Raw genomic sequence first — 26,990 nt, forward strand, 5'->3', positions numbered from 1 at the left:
GATGGATAGTCTGTGTTGATATGGTAACCCCTGGAGTCCATGAACATCCCATTGAAATCAGTGGGAGATGGTTAGTTCACTGAATATTAGCCCTTTGGATTTTAGGTTTATGATAGTAGGGTCAGTGACACTATACCTTCACACAGTGCCTAGCACAATGGGGCCCTGATTCTGCCTCTGGGCACTAGTGCAATATAAAAAACTAAACAGCAGCAAAAGAACTTGGCATATTCAGGAGAACAGCAAATGAAGTGCACTCTACTGGGTGTCCCTGGAGCATACTCAGACAGTAAATTGGTTACTATAACTATAATACCCCCCTCAATATTTGATATGTGAATGAAAGCACGCATATCTAAACTATTTTCCCAGAAAATACTATGCTGATTTTGTCTCACTTTGTACCTAATGTTTGACTAACAGAGTGGAATTTGACAATGAATGGTTAACAAAGAGCATCCCCATTCTCAGTTCTCAACTTGCAAGGGAAGTTAAGACTAAGTATTTTTTTTAAAGCAGGTACGAATCAAAGAATAAGATAAATAGAACAGCGAGCAAGCAAACTTGAAAACTGGATTCAATTAGGGCAATGAAGGTGTAATTAGAGAGAGCCAGACTTCCTTTCAGTTGTGTCCTATCAGAGAATTTGGAACCCATCTGTACAAATTACAGGAGTGATGAATTGTAACTTTCATTATAAATAGATATTTAAGTCTTATACTTGATCTTTTAAAAGTTTTCCATACAGGAAATGAGCCAAAGGCATGCTAAGCATTTTCTTCAATCCCAAATACCTGCACAACGTATCCAATATTGGAGTACTCAGTAAAGGTCCTACTTTTTAAATCTGTATTATTTTTACTGTATAATTTTCTGTGTACATGACACATTAACATGTTTACTATATGTAAACTGACATGCCAGGCCTAAGTACATGCTACTGCTGCTCTGACTGATTTTTGGAAGGTTCTAAAATACAGAATATAGAGAGCACCATTAAAGGGCTCACAAACTATTTAAAGGGATATTATCATATTCTTATACATGAATCTATTTTATATTTGATAAAGAGGAAAATGAACACTGAGAGAATTATAAGAATTATATGAGCCCTCTCTTTAAATTCAGATGCAAAGCAATGAGCTGCACTTAGGTTAGCAACTCCACCCGGGTCAATTAACGTGTAAAAACATAGTCATGAAGCTAGAAAGAAGGGCACAGGCCCCGTGAGTGTGGGGTGTTCCGCTGAAAATGAGATGTGAGGTTGGCTGGGAAACAATTGTTGTGGGTGTGGCCACAAGAGGGAAGATTTAAAAACCTGTCTGCCTGGATATTCTGCGTTGCAGAGTGAAGATGTGATTGTAGCACAGGTAGGCATAGCTTTTATCTAGCTAGCATGGGTAACAGTAGCAGAGTAGATGCAGTGACGCGGTCTTCAGCATGGGCTACCAATCTGAGTACAAGCCCTCTGGGGACCCTGGGTATGTATTTGGATTGCTAGTTTGTGCCACCACATCTACACTGCTTTGGTACCCATGCTAGCAAAATGAAAACTAACACAGGTATGCCTACACATGCTGCAATCACGCCTGCTTTTGCAGTGTAGACATAGCCTTTGAAATGCTGCCTGCAAAAGGGTCCCAGGGGAGGTAGAACACCTTCCAGAAAGGTAAGACCTTGCTTATTTTCCTATAACACATGTAAGAACGGTTTTTGTGATGTACCACCAGATCTGTTCTGTATGCCATTTCTTTGGTTTTAATTTGACTTCCCCTTCTCAAAAAGCTCTGGTTTTACTACCACCTTGGTTTGAGGCTGCTTGGAGATTTCACTCAGACTGCCTCAAAGAGTGAGGCCACCGTCAGCCTTCACGAAGGGGCAGTGAAGGAAGAATGCCTGATGCCTACGCTGCTTGGGATCTGTGGTCAAAAGGGGTCCAGACTATGGCATCTTCTACCAGAAGGTGTGGCCCTGTCAGGCTGCAGTCCTAAGGCGTGGGAAATGGTGGGCACACGTGACAGTGTTGGCTCAGAGATACAGCTGTGCTGACACTCATATGTTCTGACACTGAGGGGGTGGAGAGCACAGAATAAAAGCGAAACCCCCTTTTTCTTTCTTTCTTTCCAGGGTAAGATTAAGAGGAGGGCAGAAGAAGACTTTAAAAGGGAGCAACAGCTCATAGATCTAAGCAGAGCAAGAAATCTCAATCACAGCATAAAAACCTAAACAAAGAGCAGCTGACAGACACACTCCATCAATGGGACTGTGAGCTGCAAATGAGAGACATGTTGTATGACATGCCAGGGTGCAATCCAGACCAATGAGGGGCAGTGTCACACCTGCCCTGCAACCTGGGGTACCTCACAATGATTTGCTGGTGTAGCTCCCAAGCAAGCCACTCATAAACAGCGAAACAGCCTGCAGGTCACGTCCTGAGTGTCTGTGTATAGCTGCAGTCCTGGTTCAGCAATGCCGACCCCAGCAGTGTGTCAGTAACACACCAGCCACACTCTGGCTTCCACCAGACTGAGTTACTGCTTGCAGGGTGACCCCAACACACCCCCAGTCCTGAATTTTCCCCAAAACTGTGTGTTCTGCACTGTCCAGCCTTCTCCTGGGCAGTCCAGGTATATTAGGTCAGTTGGCCTTCTAAGGGGATCAATATGCAACAGTGTGTTACCCTAAATGGAGTTACTCACACAGTTCACAACACTGGATTAGTTTTGATTAAAGAATAAAACACGTTTATTTAACTACAAGGAAACAGCTTTTAAGTGAGCACAAGTATAAGGCATTAAAGTCAGAAATGGTTACAAGAGAAATAAAAATAAAATGCTTCCTACTACTAAAACTAAACAAAGTAGACTTGGCTCCTTACCATGTGTTTCCAGTAACATTGCTGACCAAACTCTAAGGCCAGGATCTGATGCCAAAGTTCAACTGCTGTTTCTTGTGCCTTCCTAGGTGGGAGGTGGGCGGAGGGGAAGATATCTTGGCGTGGTTTTGCCCCTTACTTTTATAGTTCAGTCACCCTTTGAAATGTATTTTCCTGAGGGTTACCCTAGATAAAGTTCACTCCTGCTGTGAGGTTGGTGTCAAGGAGTCTGGTGGTGAAAGAGGTTTCATGCTGCTGTTTGCTAAGATGAAGATCTTTGTTCCTGCCCTCCTTCCTTGCCAAAGAATGGCCACTTGACAGGTGACTGCCCATCAGCTCTGAAGACACCTGGCTAGAGGGGTCAGCTTGTCCTTAGTCTCTGAGAAATTGGTTTACCCACTCCCCAGACTTGTCTGGTAAACACACTTCAGTCATGATTTCATCTTATGGTCATAACTTTATCTATAATGTTGCTATGCACATTTCACCATATTACTGACCAGCAAGTTATTAGTTTTCAAATGATACCTTATGGGGCATATTTTATACAAAGATTATTACAATGATTTGGAGGGTGTGAATACAGGAGTGCATTCCATCACATCTTGAAAGTCATCAACCAGGTACAGCTGGGGCCACTAAATACTCTAAAATCAGGGATTAAGGAGAGGAATGGATTAATTGACCAGAAAACCAAGTGAATCCAAACAACTGAGCAGGAAGCTGATGAGCAACAGGAAGACCCTGACGAAAGAAACAGGCAATGAATAGAGTATTTGCAACACTAAAGACGCTGACAGGGACCACCCAGGAATGCTGGAACCTGGTGTGGGATATGCCTCAGCTGGAGGAAAGAGAACGTGACTGCAGAGAGAGAAATTTGCCAAGTGTCAGAGGGAGCATACAGAATATGAGAATTAGCTTCTGTATAAGGAGAAATGGTGCAGGCACAAGCTGGGAAATCAAAAAAGACTGTGTTGCCAGCATCTCGATAAGTGGAGATGGGAAACGAAACATCAATTCTCTATACAAGAGGGATTATAAATTGGTCCCCAAATATAGGAAAGGAGATATAGATGTTTTCCCGAAGGCCTTTGGAGGGGGCGTACCTTAATCTCAGGAAAAGAGCAACAAGAATGATGCTGAATTTGCAAGTCAGCTGGGAAGAGCATCTCGAAAAGTGGCTGTAAAGGAATGGAGTTTACACTAAAGAGGAAATGTTGCAACTAATGGGAACAGAACAATTTTACGAACTGCACTTTAGACTTGAAAACTTGGATTAGTGATCCCTACCCTGAAAACACTGAGCCAAGTGACCAAGCTAACTGATCACTAAGGGCCAAACTTGGATAGCTCTCCTCACACCGAGCAATACCTTGCCCCACTAAAATCAAATTGGGCTATTCCTGGAGCAAGGTTCTTCTCAGTGTGAGTAAGGCTATCGCAACTTGGCCCTATGGAACCAGCTGGCTAAGATTTAACTTGAAGCTGGAGTCATGCTTTTAGAAGCTCATCTCCAAAAGTGACTTTTGTTAACAAATTGCATTTTTAAGTAAAACATAATGACTGAAGCCTAAAAATATGATGTAAAAAAAAGGGGAAAACAAGGGAAAAAGCAACAACCGTTCAGAAAGAAAATCTGAATCAATCAGAATTAATTAGACAAATTAATCCAATATCAAAATGTCATTAGTGATTTGTTCTGAGGTTTGTCCATGAAGGTAGAATTTCAACTCTTCTCCGCTTTTGGTCATCCTTGGGCCACAGAATCAGCCTGGGATGAGACTAATCTTGAAGAAAGGCTATTTAATTATCACACAGAGATGTTCCAGTTATCACTCACTGAATGAATCTGCTGTGTGTACAAAGGCCTTGGGGGGTTGTTTTAATAAATGTGTAATACATATGCAGATTGAGGAAAGTAAAATGTTTACAATCCCTGGGGCCTCTTATAGGAGATTCTGTAATAAATGTAAGTAATAAACTCTACTTGGGGAAAACATTCGTAATGCCACTCCTGACATTACAATCCTGTCTGGCTTGGGGGATTGAGCCAATTTGCTACAGTGCTTTATTACAGTGGGGTCTACTGGCAGCACTCATGGTTGTACCAATTATTAGAATTAAACACTCCCACTACTGCATCAACTCACTGTAGGGTTCAGCAAGAGTCGACGTACTTCTTTTATGTTGGCATAAAACCCTAAATTTTGGCTCTAAGGCATGTGCAGTGGGAAAGTGGAGCTATGCTGATGGGAGAGCATTGACAGGACAGTGATGTGCCTGTATGTGTACATGTAAACACACCCACCCATGTGCTTCCCTAGCTACACAAATACAGACAAGAGATGTCATAGGGAAGGGGGAAAAAATGTTCAAAGTGCCCCTCCACTGACACTGATGATTTGATCCTTTAAACTATTCATTTTCTTATGCAATTTTGTCTGTGCTCTAATACTGTAATAGGGGAGGAAGGATGGCCTGGAGGTTAGGGCATTAGCCTGGGACATGAGAGACCTAGGCTTGATTCATTGCTCAGCCAAGGACTTCATGTGTGACCCCGGGAAAGCCACTTAGGCACTCTGTGTCCCAGCTCCCAATCTGTAAAATTGGGGCAGTAATGCCTCTCTGCCTCACTGGGGTCCCAGCGAGGAGACAGGCACCGCTAGGAAAAAAGCAACTACCCACTAAAACATCATGAAAAAAAGTTACACACTTATGGAGTTGGTCCTGGGATACGTAGACATAGGTATCATATGGTAGGTTAGATACAGACAAATATAAAGCCTTGTTCGCTAATGGAAGCACATTCCCATATATGTCTGTGTAGAACTGTATGGTAGTTGCGATAAACAAGGCTCAAAAGCTCAGAGGTCTGTTGTGATAATTGGCTCCCCAACAGAATGTGCATTTTAGTGACTAAAACCATGCATGAAGCACTTGCATGTACATGTTAGAAAAATAAAGCAGCTATGGAGAAACCTTTCCTATGGTAAAGGGGAAGCAGGGGTGTCAGAAGCTGTCATTAAATCCACTGCTTGAAATCCCCTTCAAGTTCAATAATTTTCCCTAAGAGAGCAGAAATATGAGCTTAAGAAGGTGTAAAGGAGCCACACAACTAGGGGAAGGAAACAGAGAAAAGTAAAAGAACAGCTGGTAGAGTGGGGCAGAGAATACACCACTTTTTGAAAAAGACTCCAGAGGAGATCCTGGCAATTACAGGCTGGTAAGCCTAACTTCAGTACCAGGCTAATTGGTTGAAACGATAGTAAAGAACAGAATTATCAGACACATAGATGAACACAATATGTTGGGGAAGAATCAACATGACTTTGGTAAAGGGAAGTCATGCCTCACTGATCTATTAGAATTCTTTGAGAGTGTCAACAAGCCTATGGACCCGGGTGAGCCAGTGAATATAGTGTACTTGAACTTTCAGAAAGCCTTTGATAATGACCCACATCAAAGGCTCTTAAGCAAAGTAAGCAGTCATGGGATAAGAGGGAAGGTCCTCTCATGGATCAGTAGATGGTTAAAAGATAGGAAACAAAAAGTAGGTGGTCAGTTTTCATGGAGGAAAGAGGTAAATAGCAGAGTTTCCCAAGGATCTGTACTTGGACCAATACTGTTCAACATATTCATAAACAATCTGGAAAAAAGGTGTTAATAATGAGGTGGCAAAGTTTGAAGACAGTACTAAATTACTCAAGATATTAAGTCCAAAGCAGACTGCAAAGAGCTATAAAAAGCTCTCACAAAACTGGAATACTGGGCAAGAAAACGTCAGATGAAATTCAACGGTGATAAATGTAAAGTAATGCACATTGGAAACCATAATCCCAAGTATATATGCAAAATGATGGAGTTTAAATTAGTTATTACCACTCATGAAGGAGATCTTGGAATCATCATGAATAGTTCTCTGAAAACATCTGCTCAATGTGCAGCGGCCATCAAAAAAGCTAACAAAATGTTAGGAACGATTAGGAAAGGAACAGATAATAAGATAAGAAAATATCATGATGCCACTATATAAATTCAAGGCACACCCACACTTGGAATACTGCGTGAAGTACTGGCCATCCCCCTCTCAAAAAGATATATTAGAATTGGAAAAAGTACAGAGAAGGGCAACAACAATTATTAGGGGTGTGGAACAACTTCTATATGAGCAATTAAAAATACTGGTACTATTCAGCTTAGAAAAGAGATAAATAAGGGGCAGGGGATATGACAGAGGTCTATAAAATGATGAATGGTGTGGGGAAAGTGAATAAGGACGTGTTTTTTACTCCTTCACATAACGTAAGAACTAGGGGTCACCCAATGAAATTAATATGTAGTAGGTTTAAAACAAACGTAAGGAAGTACTTCTTCACACAATGCACAGTCTACCTGTGGAACTTGTTGCCAAGGGATCTTGTGAAGGCCAAAAGTAGAACTGGGTTGAAAAAAGAATTAGCTAAGTTCATGGAGAACAGGTCCATCAATGGCAATTAGCCAAGATGGTCAGGGATGCAACCCCATGCTCTAGGTGTCCCTAAACCTTTATTGCCAGAAGCTAGGACTGCTTAACAGGGGATGGATCACTCCATAATTGCCCTGTTCTATTAATTCCCTCTGAAGCATCTGGCACCAGTCACTGTCGGAAGACAGGATACTGGGCTAGATGGACCAATTGGTCTGACCCAGTATGTCCATTCTAGTGTGTCTTTTCTTCTTAAACAGGAAGGGGTAGCAGTGGGGGCAGAAAGACATACATAAGGTGTGAATGACAATAATGGGAAGAGAAGGAGGAGTGCTATGCTTACATGATAGTGGGAGGTTGAGGGAGCACAGACAAAGACCAAACAGGACAGAGGAAATTAGATTCTTGTTAGTCTTGATTGTGTCATGCTATTTAGTTTGTGGCCCACATACACAACTCCTTCTCTTGATTGCTGGGTGATCTCTTCCTTCACTCACAGTGGTGTTCCTCCTCAGCAAGATAATGATAAATAACTGCCCCTCCTAATTCCAGATCTTTAAATATCTAGGTGAGATAGTAAAATCACCAACATAGTAGATATCTCAGTTGCCCACATAACCCCAGACACTATTCTATTATTTCCTTGTGGGGGACAACTGTTCTTCTGGCTACCCTCGCTGGTTTAAATCCTGATCAGTTTGCTACTTTCACCAGTTCTCCACCTTGGGACAGTAGGTACCGAATTCTGACAAGTGATACCGACAGGACCAGGCACAAGGACTGGTCATTGCAATACATTTTGACAGGTGACAGACACCCTTCAGGACTTGTTAGTAGCAGTAAAAAAAAAATTGGTTTATTTATTGTAGTTGACTTTTTTTATTTGTTTGAAATGGTTAATTAAGTACAACATGGTTAATGAGCATCATATGTTGTTAATGAAGCAAATTGTGAGACAGGAGCATCTTATGAATTCCTAAGCACCAATTCTCACACTTATAAACAATCTTCTTCCTTCGTCTGTCGCTATTATTTTGATATGATCACCCTACACCCAGCATTGCCACTAGTCTTCCAATGTGCAAGACAATGCTTATTTTTGCGCAGCAGTCCCACATCTTGCAAAATTGGCTTGCAGGACAATAAAAAAAAGTCTCAGAATTTATTTTCAGGTGTTGCAATGTAATGTTACTGTGTGCTGCTGCTGCAGCTTCTACAATACCTGCTGATGTTGCATTATGTCATGCAGCTCTGCATCCATGTGAACACACGCTAGCAATATTTTAAAGGAGATCTACATAGGATTTTAAAAGAAAAATCTACAATATGGGCATGTGTCCTTTTTGCTTCTTTAGGATGTATAAAGAAGACCAGATTTTTTTAAAGGGGTGTGCCAGGCATTTTGCTTGTTTTTAAAATTAGAAAAATTAAGATGTCAAGTCTTATCTTATCAGGTTCCACGGGAAAGCCTCTTGGAGGGTCTGCAAGTTCTCACACCTTAGTTGAAAGTGTAGGGGTATAGAATCTCACAATCAAATGTATAGTGTTTTCTATAACACCTACAACCACAATATCTATGTACTTACACATATTATGTACAAACAACATATAACAGCTCTTCCACACATGGCGGGGGAGGGGAAACTAACGAAAATTGCACACATTCCCATTTTAAAATCAAGAACTAAGTTTTTATTTTTGTTCTTCATGTGTTTTTCTGCTTCCCAACCTGTTTAATTAGATAAATAAAACCTAAAAATAATATACGCAGCCAAGCATTTCCCTTTCTGCGTATTTGACCTTTCAAAACTCATTCCTGTCACTAAACGAAAAGATATGCGATCAGATCAATATTGTATTAGTGAGTTTATTTGCACTTTGAACATCTCTAATCTACTTTGTTGTGAACCTCTCTGTGACACCCTGGCACCCCTTATTCCCACTGTCATGTAATTAGGATATGTTTTGCACAAAGTACGCCTTGTGAAGTATCATTCTAAAAGTCTTGATCTGCTAGACATTAATATATTGTTGGATTGTACGTGCTATCACTATGAAGTTTGGCTAGGTATATGTTACTGAAACATGCTGTGAGGTTGAAAACACCCACCAGCAGCCTTTCAGGTACAACAGTGAAAAGGCCAAACAATGTTAATGCCTTATTGAGGAAATGCACACAAACACAGGGATTACCCCAGGAACTGTGGGAAACGGGAAGAAGATACAAAAGAGGGAAATGACATGATGGTACCTCACTCTCCCTACAACACCACACCTGGAAACACCTGAGGAACAAAGACTGAACTGGGAGAAGTGATGGTCCCGGGCTAAAGGGATTTCTAACCTGTGTATGAAAACCTGGGAAACTCAAACTGCAAAGCAAAGTCAGCTTGTGCCTTAAGAATCTGCCAGCCTGTTTATCATTCAGGATGAGAATCTGCTAATTCATACCCTACCTATCTAGTATGTTAAGCTCAGTTTGTGGGTTTTTTCATTTACTAGTTAATCTGCTTTGATCTGTTTGCTATCACTTATAATCACTTAAAATCTATCCTTTTGTAGTTAATAAACTTATTTTATGTTTTAATCCAAACCAGTGTGCGTTTGACTAAGGTGTCTGGGGAAAATCTCAGCTTGGTTACCACAAGTCTGCATGGCCCTCTTCACATTGAGGGAGAGGGAGACCAAGTATTAAACCCATATACTGGCCAGATTTGACCAGGGCAGGACGGTACTGCTCTGGCATCCTAGGCTGGTGGTTAGAGAGCCTGCATATAACTGCAGCTGGGTGTGTCCCTACCTGTGTGAATGCTGGTGAAAGTGCAAGCTTGGAGGACTTTGTAACTTGGCACAGCAGCACAGTGTGAGAGGGAGCCCAGGCTGGTGGGTCAGAGGGCTCAGTGGTACCCCAGTTCCAGGTGGCACCATGGGTGGAACCCATCACATTCTCCTTCTGCTGTATGATCAATAAGAAGAGCAATGTCAAAGGCAAAAACCTAAAATGCATCCCTGGTACTTGCCAATAAAATTTAACCTAATATAAAATGCAGTTATCTTAAGAAACAGCACCCTAGTGCTGAACAATATTGAAAGTAATGAAAGTCAGTGCTGTGAGAGAGCACAGAACGATGTGTTTGTGCGCCAGCACTCTGGCTTCAGTGCACACTCCAGTCTGAGGTCAGCCTTCAGCTCAGAGAATCAGCTGGAAGGCCTTTGACACTTTTCTGAGACCAAGATCTCCATTTTGAGCCCATGAACTGAATCCACAGAGCCTGCTTTAATCCATCCATCCTTCTTCTTGCTATTTACACCCTTCAAATATTTATGGAATTGGGTCCCCTTCTCCCCTTAGGCCCTGGTCCTACAAACACTTATGCACATGCTTAACTTGATTCCTGTGAATAACCCCATTGATGCCAATGGTACTACAGATAAGCACAGGGGTTAAGCACTTCCAGGATCAGGGCCTTACCCACATTATTCATATCAGGATAGATAAAAATCAATTATTATTTTTTAAATTAAAAAAAATCTGATTTTTTTAATTTAAATTAAATTTTTTTGATAAAATGCTTTTTGAGGAAAAAACCTATCTAAAAATAGTTTTAATTAAGATACATTATAGCTCAAAGGCCTGGTCTACACTAAGAATGGGGGTCGAACTAGGGTACGCAAATTCAGCTACGTGAATAGCGTAGCTGAATTCGAACTACCCTAGTTCGAACTACGTACCCGTCCAGACGCCGCGGAACCGAACTCCGCGGCTCCAAGGTCGACTCTGCTAACTCCAGCTGCCGAGGTGGAGTACCGGAGTTCGAACTAGCGCTTCCGGAGTTCGAACTATCGCGTCTAGATCAGACGCGATAGTTCGAACTCCGGAAAGTCGAACTCACCGCGTCGACCCGCGCGGTAAGTGTAGACTAGCCCAAAGACATCTCATCATGGAACAGAGATTATAAATTCTAATTCTATAATATGAGACAACATATTCATGTAATGTTTAAGAAAAGTTTTGTAAATGAGTTCCAATAGTTCATGGATTAGGGACTCAATCTTATGGGGTTCTGGGGGCTTCTGTATAGATTATTTAGGTTAATCTTTCTATCTACCCAATGGGATTCAATGCTCAGTCTAGACGATATCATCAGAGATGCTTAGTTTTGCAGTTCTCAATCTGTGAATTTGTGCCTCTAGAGATAACATGCTTGTTAACAGCAAAAATGTTTTTAAATAAATAAAGAAAATATATGGAGGTGAGAAATAACAGACCTCAACCCTATTGTCCCTCTGCAAATTTGTGTACACAGAGTCAATCCCTTACCTCTCTCTAAAAGTGCAAAGTTTCAAAAAGTTCAATGAACAGAAGATTGTTTGGGGGAGGAATAGATCTGGACAAGGAGAAGAAGTCTGGAGATAAATGTGAGAAGGGAGGGACAGGCAGTAGAAACAAAAGTGAAAGTGTTTAAGCAGCATATTCCAGAAGTCTTGAGGTCTTTCTGAGTGTAGCCTTCATTGATTTGAGATCTACCATACCAGCCTCTCACTAGAAGGGAAAACCTATAATGGCAGCAGACTATAAAAGAGACCCAGTTTGGGAATATTTTAATGAAGTTCCTCTACCTGTGGGTAAGACAGGCATGCGTGCAAAGTGCAAACAGTGCAACAAAGAAATGCAAGGCCTAGTTGCCCGAATGAAACAACATCACGAGAAGTGTTCCTTCTCAGGAGGAAGCAGCATTGAAGATGATGAAAGGAACATGTCTGAACATGCAGGATCTTCAGGTTGATGAACTTTTTTATTTCATACTTCTTTCTCAAGGACTGCCTGTCTTCCTTCTGGACTGTTCTTGAATTCTCATGTTTGAGCAAAAAAATATAGTTGTTACTCTATGGTACTATCATCTTAGATGCAGTTGTGATAAAAAATAAATAGCTGAAATCTCACTTTTAACAGCAGTAGCTTCTTCTGCCAGTGTAGAAATATTTTCTTCCTTTGGACTAATTCATTCCAAACTGAGAAATGGTTTGGGACCAAAAAAGCAGGAAAGCTTGTTTTTCTTTTCCAGATTATAAACAAACAGGAAAATGAAGGTGAAGACGACTGAGTTAGCAGCAGAATCCAATATTTTAAGTTTCTCATGTTGACCTGGCTGACAGTTAATTTAATTTTTTTTAAATATTTCATTTAACTATTTTAGTTAAAAACAAAATTTTAAACAAAAACAAACCTGATTTTAAAAACTTGAATGTTTAACTACATTCAAAAATTCATATGCTTGTTTTGTTAAAATATTATATGTCTGCTGTTGAAGAAAAAATCCTGAATACATAACATTATTGTTTTAATTAAATAAAACAATTTAAATGTCTGTCTGCTGATGTTCTCCTCCTAATACAGCATGACAAGAAAATCCTCCAAATATTAATGATTAACCTGTTGAATTGGAGATAGTTCACCTCCCAATGACTTCATAAATATCTGCTTCAGTTACCTTTGGTAAATGAAATAATCAATCATTCATTTTCTGATATAGCTGTGTGGAAGCAGGGAAAGAATTAATAAGGATTTGAAGGGGATTTTAATGCATGTCAGTCAGTTAGCAAGAGTTAGCCTAGCTGTAACCCTAATGACGCGAGACTTCTAGAAGAAAGAACTGTGTAAAAAGTTATTACGACCTTGCAAATATGCAGGCTGGCGTCTTTTAGGAGTGAGACAAATAAGATAGCAGAAAGGCTTATGTATAAACAAAATGTATTTGTTGCTTTTTACCGTCTGTATTATTGCTAGAAATTGTCTGTAACAAAGGTATAAAGGCTTGCTGTAATTGTTTACCAGTTGAGAGACCTGTCCAGGACTGGGGCGACCCTGTGTCCTATGGCACTCTCTCCCTCCATTGTAATTACTGGAGAAATAATAAAGTATTTGATTTTGCTGCACCCAAACAAAAAGCGAGAACTGAGTTTTTCTCCGACAGCTGTAAAACTAATCTGAAAAGTTTTCAAAATAAATCACTTTAAAAAATGTATAGTGTGCACCTTCTAAAAATGAAACCTACATCTATCGCTGAGTTGTAAAGAATATGTATTAAGATTATAACAACCAACAAGAATGCACTTTTATGTAGAAATCCATGATTAAATCGAGTTTTCTTGACTAGTGATTTAAATAATGATTTAAATCAAATCCACCTTGATTCATATTTAGGCTTGGGAGGTTGGTTGGTTGTTTTTTAAATCTTTTCTTATGCCCATCCCAGCAGATATATATAGTCATTTTTCATTGGAGGGAATTCAGGGAAAAGCAATCTGGCTGTACATTTCTGGTAATGACATGGTGCAGTTTTACAGATGCAGTCTCACCAAGGATGTATAATACTTACTCCTGAACACAACATGACCAGAAAGATACAGACAAACAGGAAAAGAGAAGAAGAACAATAATCAGTGCATGTACCTGAGAAGGGAAAATATATGCGGAGGTAAGTTGACTGCTTTAAGCTAAGAGAGCTATCTATCCCTTGATACATGTGTAAGACTCATTACTGCTAATGGGAAATACAAAGACACCCAGAAAGAAGAATAATTCCCTAAGCAGAGTTGCCTAAAGCCACAACTCTCCACTTTGTAAGTATGAAAGAATGAAAAGTGATAGCTGTATGAACATACACTAATCAAATAGAAGGCTTATTTCCTCCATGATCACAACTCTTCACAGTGAAAATGGTAGAATTCCTCCCTCTTTCGGGAAGAAACACAAAATTTGTTACAACTAAGGATTTTGCCAGTTTTAGTAGCGAAACAAAGTCAGCTTTTGCAATGTAGGGAAACTTTTTCTGGGGCAACTGCCTTTTGGTGTTACCAAAAAAAAAAAAAAAAAAATCAACAGCAAAAAACTAAAAATACTTTGTTCACCAGCAATGAGAATTCTCTCACACATTTTTTACCATCAAAATAAAACATTTTCAAATAGTTTGCTTCAAACAAGGCCAATGGAGAGCAGAGGATGGAAAGATTTTGTAAATATTTCTAGCTATGCAAAATGTAGGCAGTGACTTACCTTAGATGCTCATTAAAATAACATGTAAATGGCTGTGAACCCACTTCCACTTTCCAGTATTCCTGCCAGTGTGTGACAATTTCAGAATTCTTCTGATTTTCTCTTTCACAGGGAGGGATGTATGAACACTGTCAAGACAGGTTCCAAAACGGAATTATTTCTGTACTCAACAATACAAGGCAACATTCTTTCTGGATTTTCCTCACCAAATTCACACATAGTGATTAAAACTGAACCTATGGATGCAAGTTTTCAAACAGAAGGGAACAAAAAGTTAGCTGAACATCTCTTGATCATTAATTGCTCAATATTTATGTTTTAATGATCAGTTACAAAAGAATGATTTACTGTGTGCTTTACTAACTTTACTACTACCTGCTCTCTCTCTCTCACTCCTCCATCCTTCCAGGAAACATGCTCATGTTTCACATGTTGAAATTTAAAAAGACGAAAAGGAGAGGATTAATTTTCAAGGGGGTTCTCGCTAGCTGTACTCATGGGTGATATTTTGAAAACTAGAAATCAATACAAACATTTACGACATGTACAATCACATGTTCCATTTAACAATGTAAGAATAAAGAAAGAATGTCATTATTACACCAAATTTTCACCAACAGATCTCAAAATGCTGTACAAAAGATAGGTATTACCCCATATTAATAAATATAAGATTTGCAGGAAACAAGCACAGGATGTTGAAATCCCAGTTCAGCATAACACTTTAGCACATGCTTAAATCACACTGAAGTCAACGGGATTTATGCGTGTGTTTAAGTGCTTTATTGAACTGGGGTCCAGATGCCGGATTCAAAAGTCTTCTGAAGTCTATGGGAGTCTGTCCATTGACTTTAGTGGGCTTTGAATCAGGCCTTAAGTGACCTGTTGCAGGTCACAGAGGAACAGAACCAAGTGTCCTACTTCCCAGCCCCATATTTAACCACAATGCCACCCTTGTACCGCTTATACCTTAAACACATATTACTAGAATTAGTACCACAGTTTATTCTTTGGAGAAATATTTCTACCTCAGTGCACAAGCATAATTCCTTCAGTCATTAATAGGCATCCCATCCACCCAGGAGAGAGAGAATTCACCCTTCCACTTTTGAAACTCAATAGGCAAAGGTAGCACTACAAACACTTACATTGCTTTGTTAACATAAGCAATAACGGAAACACTTTTATTTACCGTCCCTCCTGTGAGAGGGTACTGAGTGTGGACTTACATGTGCATAGCACAGTGTGAATGGTATGACTTGTGTCCCTTTTAAAACTGGGAGCTGTAGTCAAAGGACATATGACAAGGAAGAACTATGTGACCAACAGGAAGCCAGATATAGGATTTCCACACTCTTCAGTAGGGGTAGCAGACAGGAACCCCAGGCTCAGGGAAGTCCTAGTGCAGGTCTCTCCACAGTAACCTGAAAGGACAACTCACAGGGAAGGGTCTGTCCTCCCTCAGAACTCTTATTTGAAAACAAAGACAGCTGTGAGGAAAGGGTCTTGATTAGATGGCTGGTGGGCACTTTTCTACCATCCCATCGGTGAGCTTATGCTTCCACTCTACCACTGAACTACTTCACGCTGTACAGAGCTGGAAGCCTATCTCCATTACATCACTGTGAATTTTTTGCAGGTAAAAACAAATTCTTAGGTATTCATCAGTCTGATCAAGTAAAACTTGGTTATTCCTGTCAGCATCGACACCTATTTTTGATAAACTCCTATATACTAACCTGGAACAAAGTGCAAATTCTCACTCATTTGTTTCAAGTTAAAACTTGCCTTTTTCATAACAAAGCACCCCCATTTTCACAGCAACACATTTGGTGTTGCTGTCACGTAGAGCTCTTCGCATCCTCGTGCTGAGAAGAGAATCCTACCCTAAGATTCTTTTTCAGGTTTGTATTTTTAGAAATAAGTAGCACCACAATGACTATTGTTCTGCAGGTGCTGAAATAGAAAACAGAATACAAGTATTTTGTTGCTTTTTGTTATTTCAAACTTAAAATCAATTCCCTTGTCCCACAACATTTCTTGGTTCAATAATGCAGTTTGGGAGTTTGTTTGTCAGTGGCCTTTAGGACTACCACATCCACCAGGTCTTTTAGGGCCTGCTGGTTGATGGAAGGGTTAAGACTTGTTAGCTTGATAGCAGGGCGTGTTCCATTTATTAGGGTTATTGGGCGTGAGGCTTCTGCGCCTTTCTGCCAGGCTGCGTTGACTCTGGTTAAAACTAGATTTTCTTTGGGCCATGAACTAGCATAGGCTCCTGCCATGGGAGTGAGGAGAAAGGAGGAGAGTGCTTGTGCTGCCTGCTGGGCTATGTTCATTCTGTTGCAGTAATGTCTTTTGCCTGGTGCAGTGTTTGAGCTCTGTTGGAGATGTTTGGAGGTCACTCCTTTTACTGTTCTGTCATCTTCTGGCTCTGCTGCATTCTCTGCTGGATGAAATTTACAGGCATATCCCAGTGGTTGACAGGAAAAGTGAGCCACCATGATTTCTTGGGGAGAAAGTCCACACCTCCCCCGCCCCCCATGCATGAAATTCCTCATTTCTCAATCTGGCTGAGTTGACATGGCTCACCTGTACAAATCCCACCACTACCATTCCAGTTTGAAGATGGTAATTGCCAAATGAGGTAATAATGGCTACTATTTTTTATAAATATCAAATGCACCCCAGTTCACCCTGGTTAGTATTATCCTGAGTGAGGTCAAGGCATTATATCAAAGGAGGATGGCAGAAGGGAAACAAACAGGTAACAACAAAACAATGGCAAAGATAAAGATAAAGTATGTCCAGAGAATACCAGGGGTCCTTGAGGAAACAATGTGGAATACATCAATCAGCCAGGACCCAACCAGGCTGGTAAGGTTTATTTTTCCCATTCCTGAGGCCAGGATCAAAGGGGATACTAAACCATTAAAGCATCCAGGGCCTAAAAGAGTAAAGAGGATTGACTGAGTTGCTGGGGCCTGGAACATCAGTGAGCACTGATGGGAATGCAACGAGACACAGCTGCAGCAGGGCAGTCTCTGTCTTCCAACCCACAGATGAAGATAACTGGGCTGAAGGGGGCTTACCAAATATGAAGATATAGGTAAGGGGAAATAGGTGTATAGCCTTTTTGTTTTATCCCTTTGTTCAGCGTGCTTCGTGTCTTTGGGTGAATGACTAAATAGTGCTTTGTTCTGAAAAAATTGTTTTTGAGTCACTCTCATCAGCTGTTACAGGCTCCCAGACGAAAAGGGCTAGAAGGTGCCTGTGACTGGATCACAGAAACCTCCTTGGGGCTGCCAACTGATGTGCCAAGACTACTTCTGTCCCTCCTTTCCCTGCCAGCTTGGGACTCCAGCACCCTGTCTTGTGGAGCCTGACACACCAGTCTGCTCCAACACAGACCCAGTGTTTGAACCACGTTCCCCAAAGCTGCAGACTTAACTGAAAGCAACTTAACAAGTGTTCCTGTCTTTAACACTCAGATGCCTAACTCCCAATGGCATCCAAACCCCAAATAAATCCATTTACCCTGTATAAAGTTTATACAGGGTAAACTCAAATTGTTTGCTGTCTATAACACTGATAGATATGCACATACTCTGGGTTAATTAATAAGTAAAAAGTGATTTTATTAAATACAGAAAGTAGGATTTAAGTGGTTCCAAGTAGTAACAGAGAGAAAAAAGTGAATTACTAAGGGCTTGGCTACACTTGTGAGTTGCAGCGCTGGTGGAGGCTTTCCAGCGCTGCAATTAGTAACTGTCCACACCTGCAAGGCACATCCAGCGCTGCAACTCCCTGGCTGCAGCGCTGGCTGAACACCTGGTCTGCTTGGGGTGTAGCGAGTGCAGCACTGGTGATCCAGCGCTGCTCGTCAAGTGTGGACACACACCAGCGCTGTTATTGGCCTCCAGGGTATTAGGAGATATCCCAGAATGCTTTTAAGTAAATTGCTCTCTTTTGTTTTGTTATGCAGCCTCTCTTTGTTTTGTTGTGAACTCGGAGTTCCGGAGCTCCCGGAGCTGCTTATCTAAACAAACACAGCTCCTGTTTGCTGTGATCAATCTGTAAGTGACTGTGAACAATCAAATGAGATAACCCCCTGCCTACCTCATTCACAGGGGTTGAGTGTTTGTTTGATGAGAGAAACGGGGGGGGGGGGGGAGGGAGAAAGGGAGTCCGTGCTGCTTATCTGGTCTGCAGGCTGTTTGCAATTAAGAGTAAGGGGTTTGGAAAATTTTCTGATTTTCAAGGCAGGGAGCTAATACACAGTGTCGGCTCCAAAAATCCACTCTCTCTCTCTCTCCCCCCCGCTCCCTGTCACACTACACCCCACCCCCCTCTTTTGAAAAGCATGTTGCTGCCACTTGAACGCTGGGATAGCTGCCCATAATGCATCACTCCCAACAGTGCTGCAAATGCTGCAAATGTGGCCACACTGCAGTGCTGGTAGCTGTGAGTGTGGCCACATACCAGCGCTGCTCCTACACAGCTGCACGACCAGCGCTGTAAATTCCCAGCGCTGCAACTCTTAAGTGTAGCCAAGCCCTAAGTAAAATAAAATAAAACACACAAGTCTGAGTCTAATATAGTAAGAAGACTGAATACAGACAAAATCTCACCCTCAGTGGTGTTCCCGTAAGCTTCCTTTTACAGACTAGTCTTCTTCTAGTCTGGGTCCAGCAATCACTCACACCCCCTGTAGTTACTGTCCTTTGTTCCGGTTTCTTTCAGGTATCCTTGGGGGTGGGGAGGCTCTCTCTTAAGCCAGCTGAAGACAAAATGGAGGGGCCTCCCAGGGGTTTAAGTAGACTTTCTCTTGTGGGTGGAGACCCCCTCCTCTCTCCTATGCAAAGTCCAGCTCCAAGATGGAGTTTTGGAGTCACCTGGGCAAGTTATATGTCCATGCATGACTCCGTTTTTACAGACAGCAGCCATTGTTTACATGCTACCCTGAACATCCTCAGGTAGACTTCTTATGAGGATTGGCGCTTTCCAAGATTCATTGTCCTTTAAGTGTTTCTTGATTGGCCACTTAATTTGCACATTCCTTTCTCAAGAAGCTGACCAAATGCTTTACTAGGCTACTTGGAAATCAAGCAAGTATACAGCCAATATTCATAACTTTGAATACAATGACATGCATACAAATAGGATGAATAGATTCAGTAGATCATAACCTTTACAGAGATATGTTACATGGCATATGTAGCATAAAACATATTTCAGTGATGTCATATAAATGCATTCATAAGCATATTTGCATGAAACCTTATGGGGTGCACCGTCACAGTGCCAAACCGGGTTTAGGCTGCAGCCTCCGAGCTTATCACCTGTGTTAACCCGACAGCCCCGAGATCCAGTCTAGGAGTGGTAGGACCATAGGGCTCCACCCAGAGAGGTATGAAGGTAATGAAATCTGCCTCCAAAGGGGTGCACTTAAGAGGAATGGAAAGGGGTCTAAAGTGTGATTTGCCCCATAACCTTGACAGTCAGTAAAATACTTGTACCCCTGCTGCCAGATCTTTAGAGAAACTGCTGCCATCTTTGTACTACATAATTCAGGAAGGGGGGGAAAATCAGTTGAGAGGCTACCCTCTTAGTGCCTGTTATTGTTTAAAATAGGTTTAGTGAGAAAAGTTTGTCCTACCTAGCTCCTCCTGGAGCATTATTAATTATTTGCAAGGCCTACAGGTCCCAATCAAGATCAGGCCATCATTGTGTTAGGCAAGGTCCAAATGCATTGTAAGAGACAGTCCTTGCCCAAAAGAGATCACTTAGACAAGCCAAATAAGGGCAAGAAGGAAATTAGAGAAGGATGTAAAGTGACTTGCCCAGGGTCAGTCCAATCCACTAGACCACACTACCTCTCAGCTTCCAGTGGAAGCTGAATGTTCAGGACCTCCTTCACAACAGCCCAGAAAAATGGGCCTGTTGCTTCCATTGAAGGCAATGGCAACTCTCTCCAGCTTCAAGGGGAGCAGGATGGGGACCATCATTTATGTAGAACAGTTTTTTATTTGAAGTAAATGTCACACAAAAGATGCCCAATAAGAGAAAGAAGGCTCCTGCGCTGCTGCTATATCACTTCCTCTAAGCTGTGACAGTATGTCTTCACGCACCAGTTATTTGATCACAGTACTGCTACTCTTTTCAGAAGAAAGTGTTGTGTTTTAAATAGCTGGGGTCATGCTGATAATTGTGTTCAGTGAAGACTAGCCAGAGAAAACAAACTCACAACATGATTATCTGCTAGTTTTTTGGGGTTTTTTGGCCCACCCCTGAATATTTCCTTCTCTTTTTAATGACCTTGCTAGGACATTCCATTTTATAATAGCATTGCAATATTGCAGACAGCGACTTGTGGCCATCACAGCACGTCTCCTGGGACAAAGGGCTCACCATCACTGAGTACCTTATAACATGTGCTGTAATGGTTCCATAGTTTTATGCAGTTTGGTAAGCACTTTTGTACCTGTATTTTATTTGTTTGTATCTTCCCAGCAGTATTGCCCATGAGCAAGGAAGGGAAGGCTGCATAAGTGGCTATAATGATGCAGTACGGCTTCCCCAAATAGAGTATTTTTCAGTGCTGTCACTTGTAATCAGATAAAGGAGATTCAGTGTAAATTCTTTAGTTTCTACTAAAATTAGACAAAGCTTATGCTCCAATACATCTGTTAGTCTATAAGGTGCCACAGAACTCTTTGTCGCTTTTTACAGACCCAGACTAACACGGCTACCCCTCTGATACTTGACACTAAAATTGGAGAGAATTTTACCTGAAATCAAGGACCCTGATTATCCCATCCATTGCTCACGGAAAACAATGGAAGTTGTGTGTGCCACCAAAGGAATGATCAGGCCTTTGTATTTTGAGTCAGAAAACTATCATTAGGCTTTGATCATCATGCATCCCCCGAACGAATGGGTGGCATTCAGATAAAGGTCAGTCCTGATCCTGAAGCCTTTACTGACATGAGTACTCTGAGTGGGTTGATTAATTTGGAACGACCCACATGCTTTGCTGTTAGAGAATTGCTTATAGAGCTAAATGCAAAATTCCCTCCCTCACCCTGCAAATACTGCATGAAATCACAAATACTCTTAATCAGCAAGTAATATATGTAAGATGTTAGAAACTAAAAAGAGGATCTTTGGATGCCTTATGATAATGTGTGGCATTATTAACAAGGAGCGATGCCCATTTTTGGTGGAAGTTTTCCACCCCACTTTCCTTGACCTTAGTCCTATCTGAGTTTTGATGGAGCTGAAGGATAAACATTGCACTATGTATTGAGTATGAAGATAATGAAGTGGAGAGTTTTTTGGAAGTTCTGTTGGTGCACAACTCCATAATCACACATCCTACAATGTATTGTAGCATATATCAGATTATACAATTCAAATATGGTCTCAGTTACACAGCATCAGCTAATGAAATTCCTCCCTTATTTCAAACCTTTGTTTGGATAAATGACTCAGGATCCAATTCAATAAAAGTGTTAGGCAACAGATATAAAAGCTTGGAATACATACAGGGCCCTACCAAATTCACTGTCCATTTTGGTCAATTTCACAGTCATAGGATTTTTAAAATAAATCAATTTCATAGTTTCAGATGTTTACATCTGAAATTTCAGTTTTGTAACCATGGGGGTCCCAACCCAAAAGTGGATTGGGGGCGTGTGTGTCCGTAATGCTATTGTAGGGGGGGCATGGGATTGCCACCCTTACTTATGTGGGGCTGAAAGCAGCACCCCTGCAGGTGAATGAATGTAGAGTGTGTAGTGAGCAAGTATGGTGGAGAGGGAATGAGAATCCACATATCTCTAGTAGCTTTAGCCCAAATCTCATTCAGAAACTATGCACAATTCTGCCTCCTTGGGCGTATGCATTATGAAACAAGCTAAATAAATGGGCACATACTAGTTTTTCCATAGGACCCCTGCCTCATTCAGTGCCTAGGATGGACAGTGTTCGCAGAATGAACAGGGTTATGCAGTAAAGGGGGATGTTGTCTGTAGGATGCCTGCCTCATTTGCTGCAGAAGTTGGAAGGCAGGGGATTTCAGGAGGAGACAGGACAGTCATATGGTTAAGGCACCTGAAGGCTATCCAAAAGAATGGAATCTATCCCAGCCTCACCGCAGAGTTCGTGTATGATGCTGGGCAAGTCACTTAAACCAACATGTTTATAGCTGGTCACTAATTGTGTGTTCCTCATTTTCTGGGTGCCTAACTTGACACCCCTAAGCTCTGGTTTATATAAGTGCCAATCATTCACAACTGCAACTGAACCCAGTGGGACCTGTAATTGCTCAGCACCTCTGGCAGTAAAGCACGGTGTGGTTGAGAGGAATGAGCCCAGGGCTGGGAATCAGGAGGCCCTGGCTTCTAATCCTGACTTTGCCACCAATTCACTATGAAGACTCAGGCAAGTCACTTTGCTTTTCTGTTCAGTTCCCAGCTATAAGATAGATAGTGAGCATGCAAAAATTTGTTTTAATATGTTCTTGGTACTCGTACAATCTATAGAAAATCACAATTCACAAATAGGACTAACGTTCCAAGAACTAGACAGATTCCAAAGCCACACATAACTATATGTTTTACATACCTATGTGACCCTCACCATGGTATCTGAGACCTCACAGTCTTTAATGTATTTATCCATTCCACACCTCTGTGAGGTAGGAAATTGCTGTTATCCTAATTTTACTGCCGGGGAATGGAAGCACAGAAACCAAGCAACTTGCCCAGGGTCAGACAGGGGAATCTGTTACAGAGCGAGGAACTGAACTCACATCTCTAAACTCCCTGGCTAGCATGCTGACCACTGGACCAGCCTTACTCTAAATGGTCAAGACAAGCAGAGAGGATGAACAGAGAGGTGAAGTGACTTGCCCCTGGTCACATAGCAGCATAGACCTTCAGTGCTCAAGACAGAAGTGCAGGGGAAGGTTGGATGGGTCAAGGGATACGGGAGATTGTGACAGTATGCTTGCAAGGACTGGGAGGAGAGGGTACTTACATGCCTTATAGGGGTGTGCCAATGTCCGTACAGTGCTTTGAACATATAAAGTGCTGTTAATTCTACTGAAACATCAAGCCCTAGATGTATCAAGCTGGGCATGCAACCACTAAAACACTTAAAATTAATGGACTTAATCTCACTGTGTCTCAGTTCCCCATCTGTAAAACCCCTACCTAGCTCACAAGAGTCTGGAGAAGACAAACTCATTAATGGCCGTTAGGTTCAGCTACTGTGGTGAAATGACCATGAGGAAATTAATAATTCTGTATCCAGTGCAGGGTTTGGATGTGTGCACTAAGTATGGCCTGGGCCCACAAACTGAATAATGAATATAAAGAAATACAAAAACAAAACAGCTGCTTCATTCTCTGCACACAGTCCATCCTGTGCTCTGAATGAGGCAGGGGCCCTGTGTAAAACAAACAGCATGTGATCATACAATTACAGACTGTACCATAATGTATATACAGAAGGGGGCCAAGATAAGGTTGCACAGGCGACCTTAATTCTAGCATTTCCTAATTTTGGAGTGCTTGACCTTTGCAACCTTAATGTTTTCAGTGCAGTTTTTTGGTGATGTAATATACACTATGGCTAGATAGTTGTCTGAGTTGGTATAGCCCAACTATGGCCACATCCAGCCCGCGGGACTGTCCTGCCTGACCCCGGAGCTTCTGGCCCCTCCCCCGCCACCCCCTCCCCCACAGTCACACCGCCGCGCGGGCAGCGCTCTGGGCAGCATGGTTGCACGTGCCTGCCAAGCAGAGCGCAGCGTGTCTGGCTCCGACCAGGTGGCGCGGCTGCCAGACATGCTGCTCTGAGCGGCATGGTAAGGGGGCTGGAGCTGGGGGCTTGGATAAGGGGCGGAGGGTCCCAGGGAGCAGTCAGGAGACAGGGGGCGGTTGGATGGGGCAGAGGTTCTGGGGGGCAGTCAGGGGATGGGAGGGGGGTTGGATAAGCGTGGGAGTCCTGGGGGGTCCTGTCAGGGGACGGGGGTGTTGATAGGGGTCAGAGCAGTCAGGGGACTGGGAGCAGGGGGTTGGATAGGGGATGCGGTCCTGGAGGGGTTAGGGCCGGGGGGGTCCTGGGAGGGAGTGGTTAGGGGACAAGAAGCAGGGGGGGGTTGGATGGGTCGGGGGCTCTGAGGGGGGCAGTCAGGGGGTGGGGAATGGGAGGGGTCAGATAGGGGGCAGGAGCCAGGCTGTTTGGGGAGGCACAGCCCTCCCTACCCGGCCCTCCATACAGTTTTGCAACCCCAATGTGGCCCTTGGGCCAAAAAGTTTGCCCACCTCTGGTATAGCCCAATATTAGGTGGTGCAGCATACTCCATCCTCTTCCCCCCACAGTATATGAGTCATGGCTAAAGCTAATCCTTCACCTGATCCTCTTCTGGAACATTGTACACGTGCGGGAATAACTAGTGAGCTATCCTTGAGCTCTCTTGAGCAGTTCTATCCAGCCATTATATAGGCAAGGCATGTTATTTACTTCTTTCCTTCTTCCCAGCCACTTACTGCACCCCCACCCTCATGGCCAGGAAGAATCTAGACAATTACACACACACACACACACTATATTTTATACATAGCTAAAGATACACACGTATTCATTCAAATAGGTCTTTTCTAAAACAAGTATAAATCAGACAAGTTATTTTTTGCATCATGCTCAGTTGCAGACATAAAGAGAAAAAATGATTCTAAACAAACAAGTAAGGAGGCAGATGTGAATTTATTTTTTAGCTGCAAGCTGACATATTCCACTGTAAATTTACACAACTAAAAGTAGTTTTTGGCACTCTGCACTATATGTATTAGCAATCAATTCAGAGTTTGAGATTAGCATCAGCATAATTGGTACTGGATCCTGGCTCCATAGTTAATCTATTCTGCTTGATTAATGGTACAGAAGGCATAAGTCTTGATATTTTTTGTACTTGCATTTTATATGGAAGGTCTCCAATGCCCCAAGCTGTTAAACTTTGGCATGAAAATGGTTACTGCTATTGGAGCAACTAAAGAAAGTTTACAATAAGTATTATAATTAATTTAATCTGAAAAATCCATCATCCACAAATCAGGCACACTGAAAACAAACATTTAAATTGCTGTAATCCTATACAGTATTTTACATTCATATTTCTGGATTTACTCTGACCCAGCTGCCTAATCTTTTAAGAATCAAAATGAATCTGGGATTGTGCAATTGTATGATTATTCCCTGTAATACAACTTTTACTTTATTACAGACCAGTTGGAGAAAATTTGAGGAGATCTCTGTTCAAAACATACAATACTTGCTAGCATGGCAATATAGATACCTGAAGTTCCAAGCTGAAATGCTAAACTATAGAATTTAGAAAATACTTTTACAACCCAAAAGCACTGTTTTTGGAAGGGCTACATTGCCACTAATTCAGTTTTGTTGTGTAGAAAATTTGTAATGAGACCAAAGCACACATTTTTCACACTACTGATTCACACAGAAGGTACAGATACCCTAGTGAATAATTAAACCAGGGTAAGGAAAATAAAGATTATTAAAAGACCCTTTAAGACCATTAAAAACAAGTTGTTCAGGATTTTTGCTATAGTTAATAAAAGTATACCCAGTCGATTAACATACTGGATGTCTCCTGCTGCAACCCATAACTTCAATAAAAACATTTGGGGGTTAACACAGCTGTCCGATTGTTCATTCATAAAATATTCTTGACTAAAATTATTAAACTAAACCACATTTATAATCTGTTAATAAGGCTATTCTACATTAGCATAACATTCGGAAAGCTTTTAAAAGCCTATGATATTTGATGACAAAACTAAAAAGAAGCTATTGCCCAAGACAAAGACATTAAACTAAAAAAAAAAAATCTGCTATGGACACAAACCATGTATGTCACTACTCTTAAGGTAAACTATTATGCCAAACCAAAATTCAGGTTTTTGTTTGTTTTGGTTTTTTACATGAGTTTCTAAAAGTATGTAAAATAATTGAAGAGCATTTCCTTCTATGCCTTAAATTTAGTTTAATTACTAGAGAATTTACTTATGAGAAATATATACATTCTACTCTTACAGTCTCATCTAGTACATTAGTGTCAGCCAGCCTATATGCCACAATAAGAGACCAAGGAAGCTTAAGATGCAATACAATTATTAAGGAAAACTAATGACAATATTAGTTAAAAACTTGTAACAGCAATATGCAGATGTATATTTATTTGTTTCTTCAAGTTTCTAAACTACACTTATAGGTGCTCATACAATGTTCTGCCTGCCTAGCCCCATAAACTAAAAATCACCAATCAAATAATGGGTTGCCCATCAACATACCACCTCAGCCAACCCTCTCCTCAACAGCCTTGGAGAGCGGAGGAAAAAGAGGGTTTTACCAAAGGTTAACAAATCAGTGCACTGATAGACTAAGGCAGGGGTCGGCAACCTACAGCACGCGTGGCATCTTTGGCACGCAAGCCGATTTTTGCCTGGCACACAGCTGCCAGTCAGGGTCCCAGCCGCCGGCCCCACTCAGCACGCGCGGCCATC

The 26,990-nt window shown here is 41.6% G+C and overlaps 1 protein-coding gene across 6 annotated transcripts in view; it reads right to left on the reverse strand.

Moving 5' to 3' along the window:
* The window catches only part of KCNMB4 (potassium calcium-activated channel subfamily M regulatory beta subunit 4), an 89,031-nt gene that overhangs the window by 53,922 nt on the left and 8,119 nt on the right, over positions 1–26,990 (reverse strand). For all 6 annotated transcript variants that reach the window (XM_039500203.1, XM_039500202.1, XM_039500201.1 and 3 more), the window contains exon 2: positions 14,401–14,528. In XM_039500203.1, the coding sequence (XP_039356137.1) occupies positions 14,401–14,528 (128 nt within the window). The remainder of the gene's footprint in view (positions 1–14,400; positions 14,529–26,990) is intronic.

This window comes from Mauremys reevesii, linkage group 1 (genome assembly GCF_016161935.1).
Source record: "Mauremys reevesii isolate NIE-2019 linkage group 1, ASM1616193v1, whole genome shotgun sequence".
In the NCBI taxonomy this organism is placed as follows: Eukaryota; Metazoa; Chordata; order Testudines; family Geoemydidae; genus Mauremys; species Mauremys reevesii.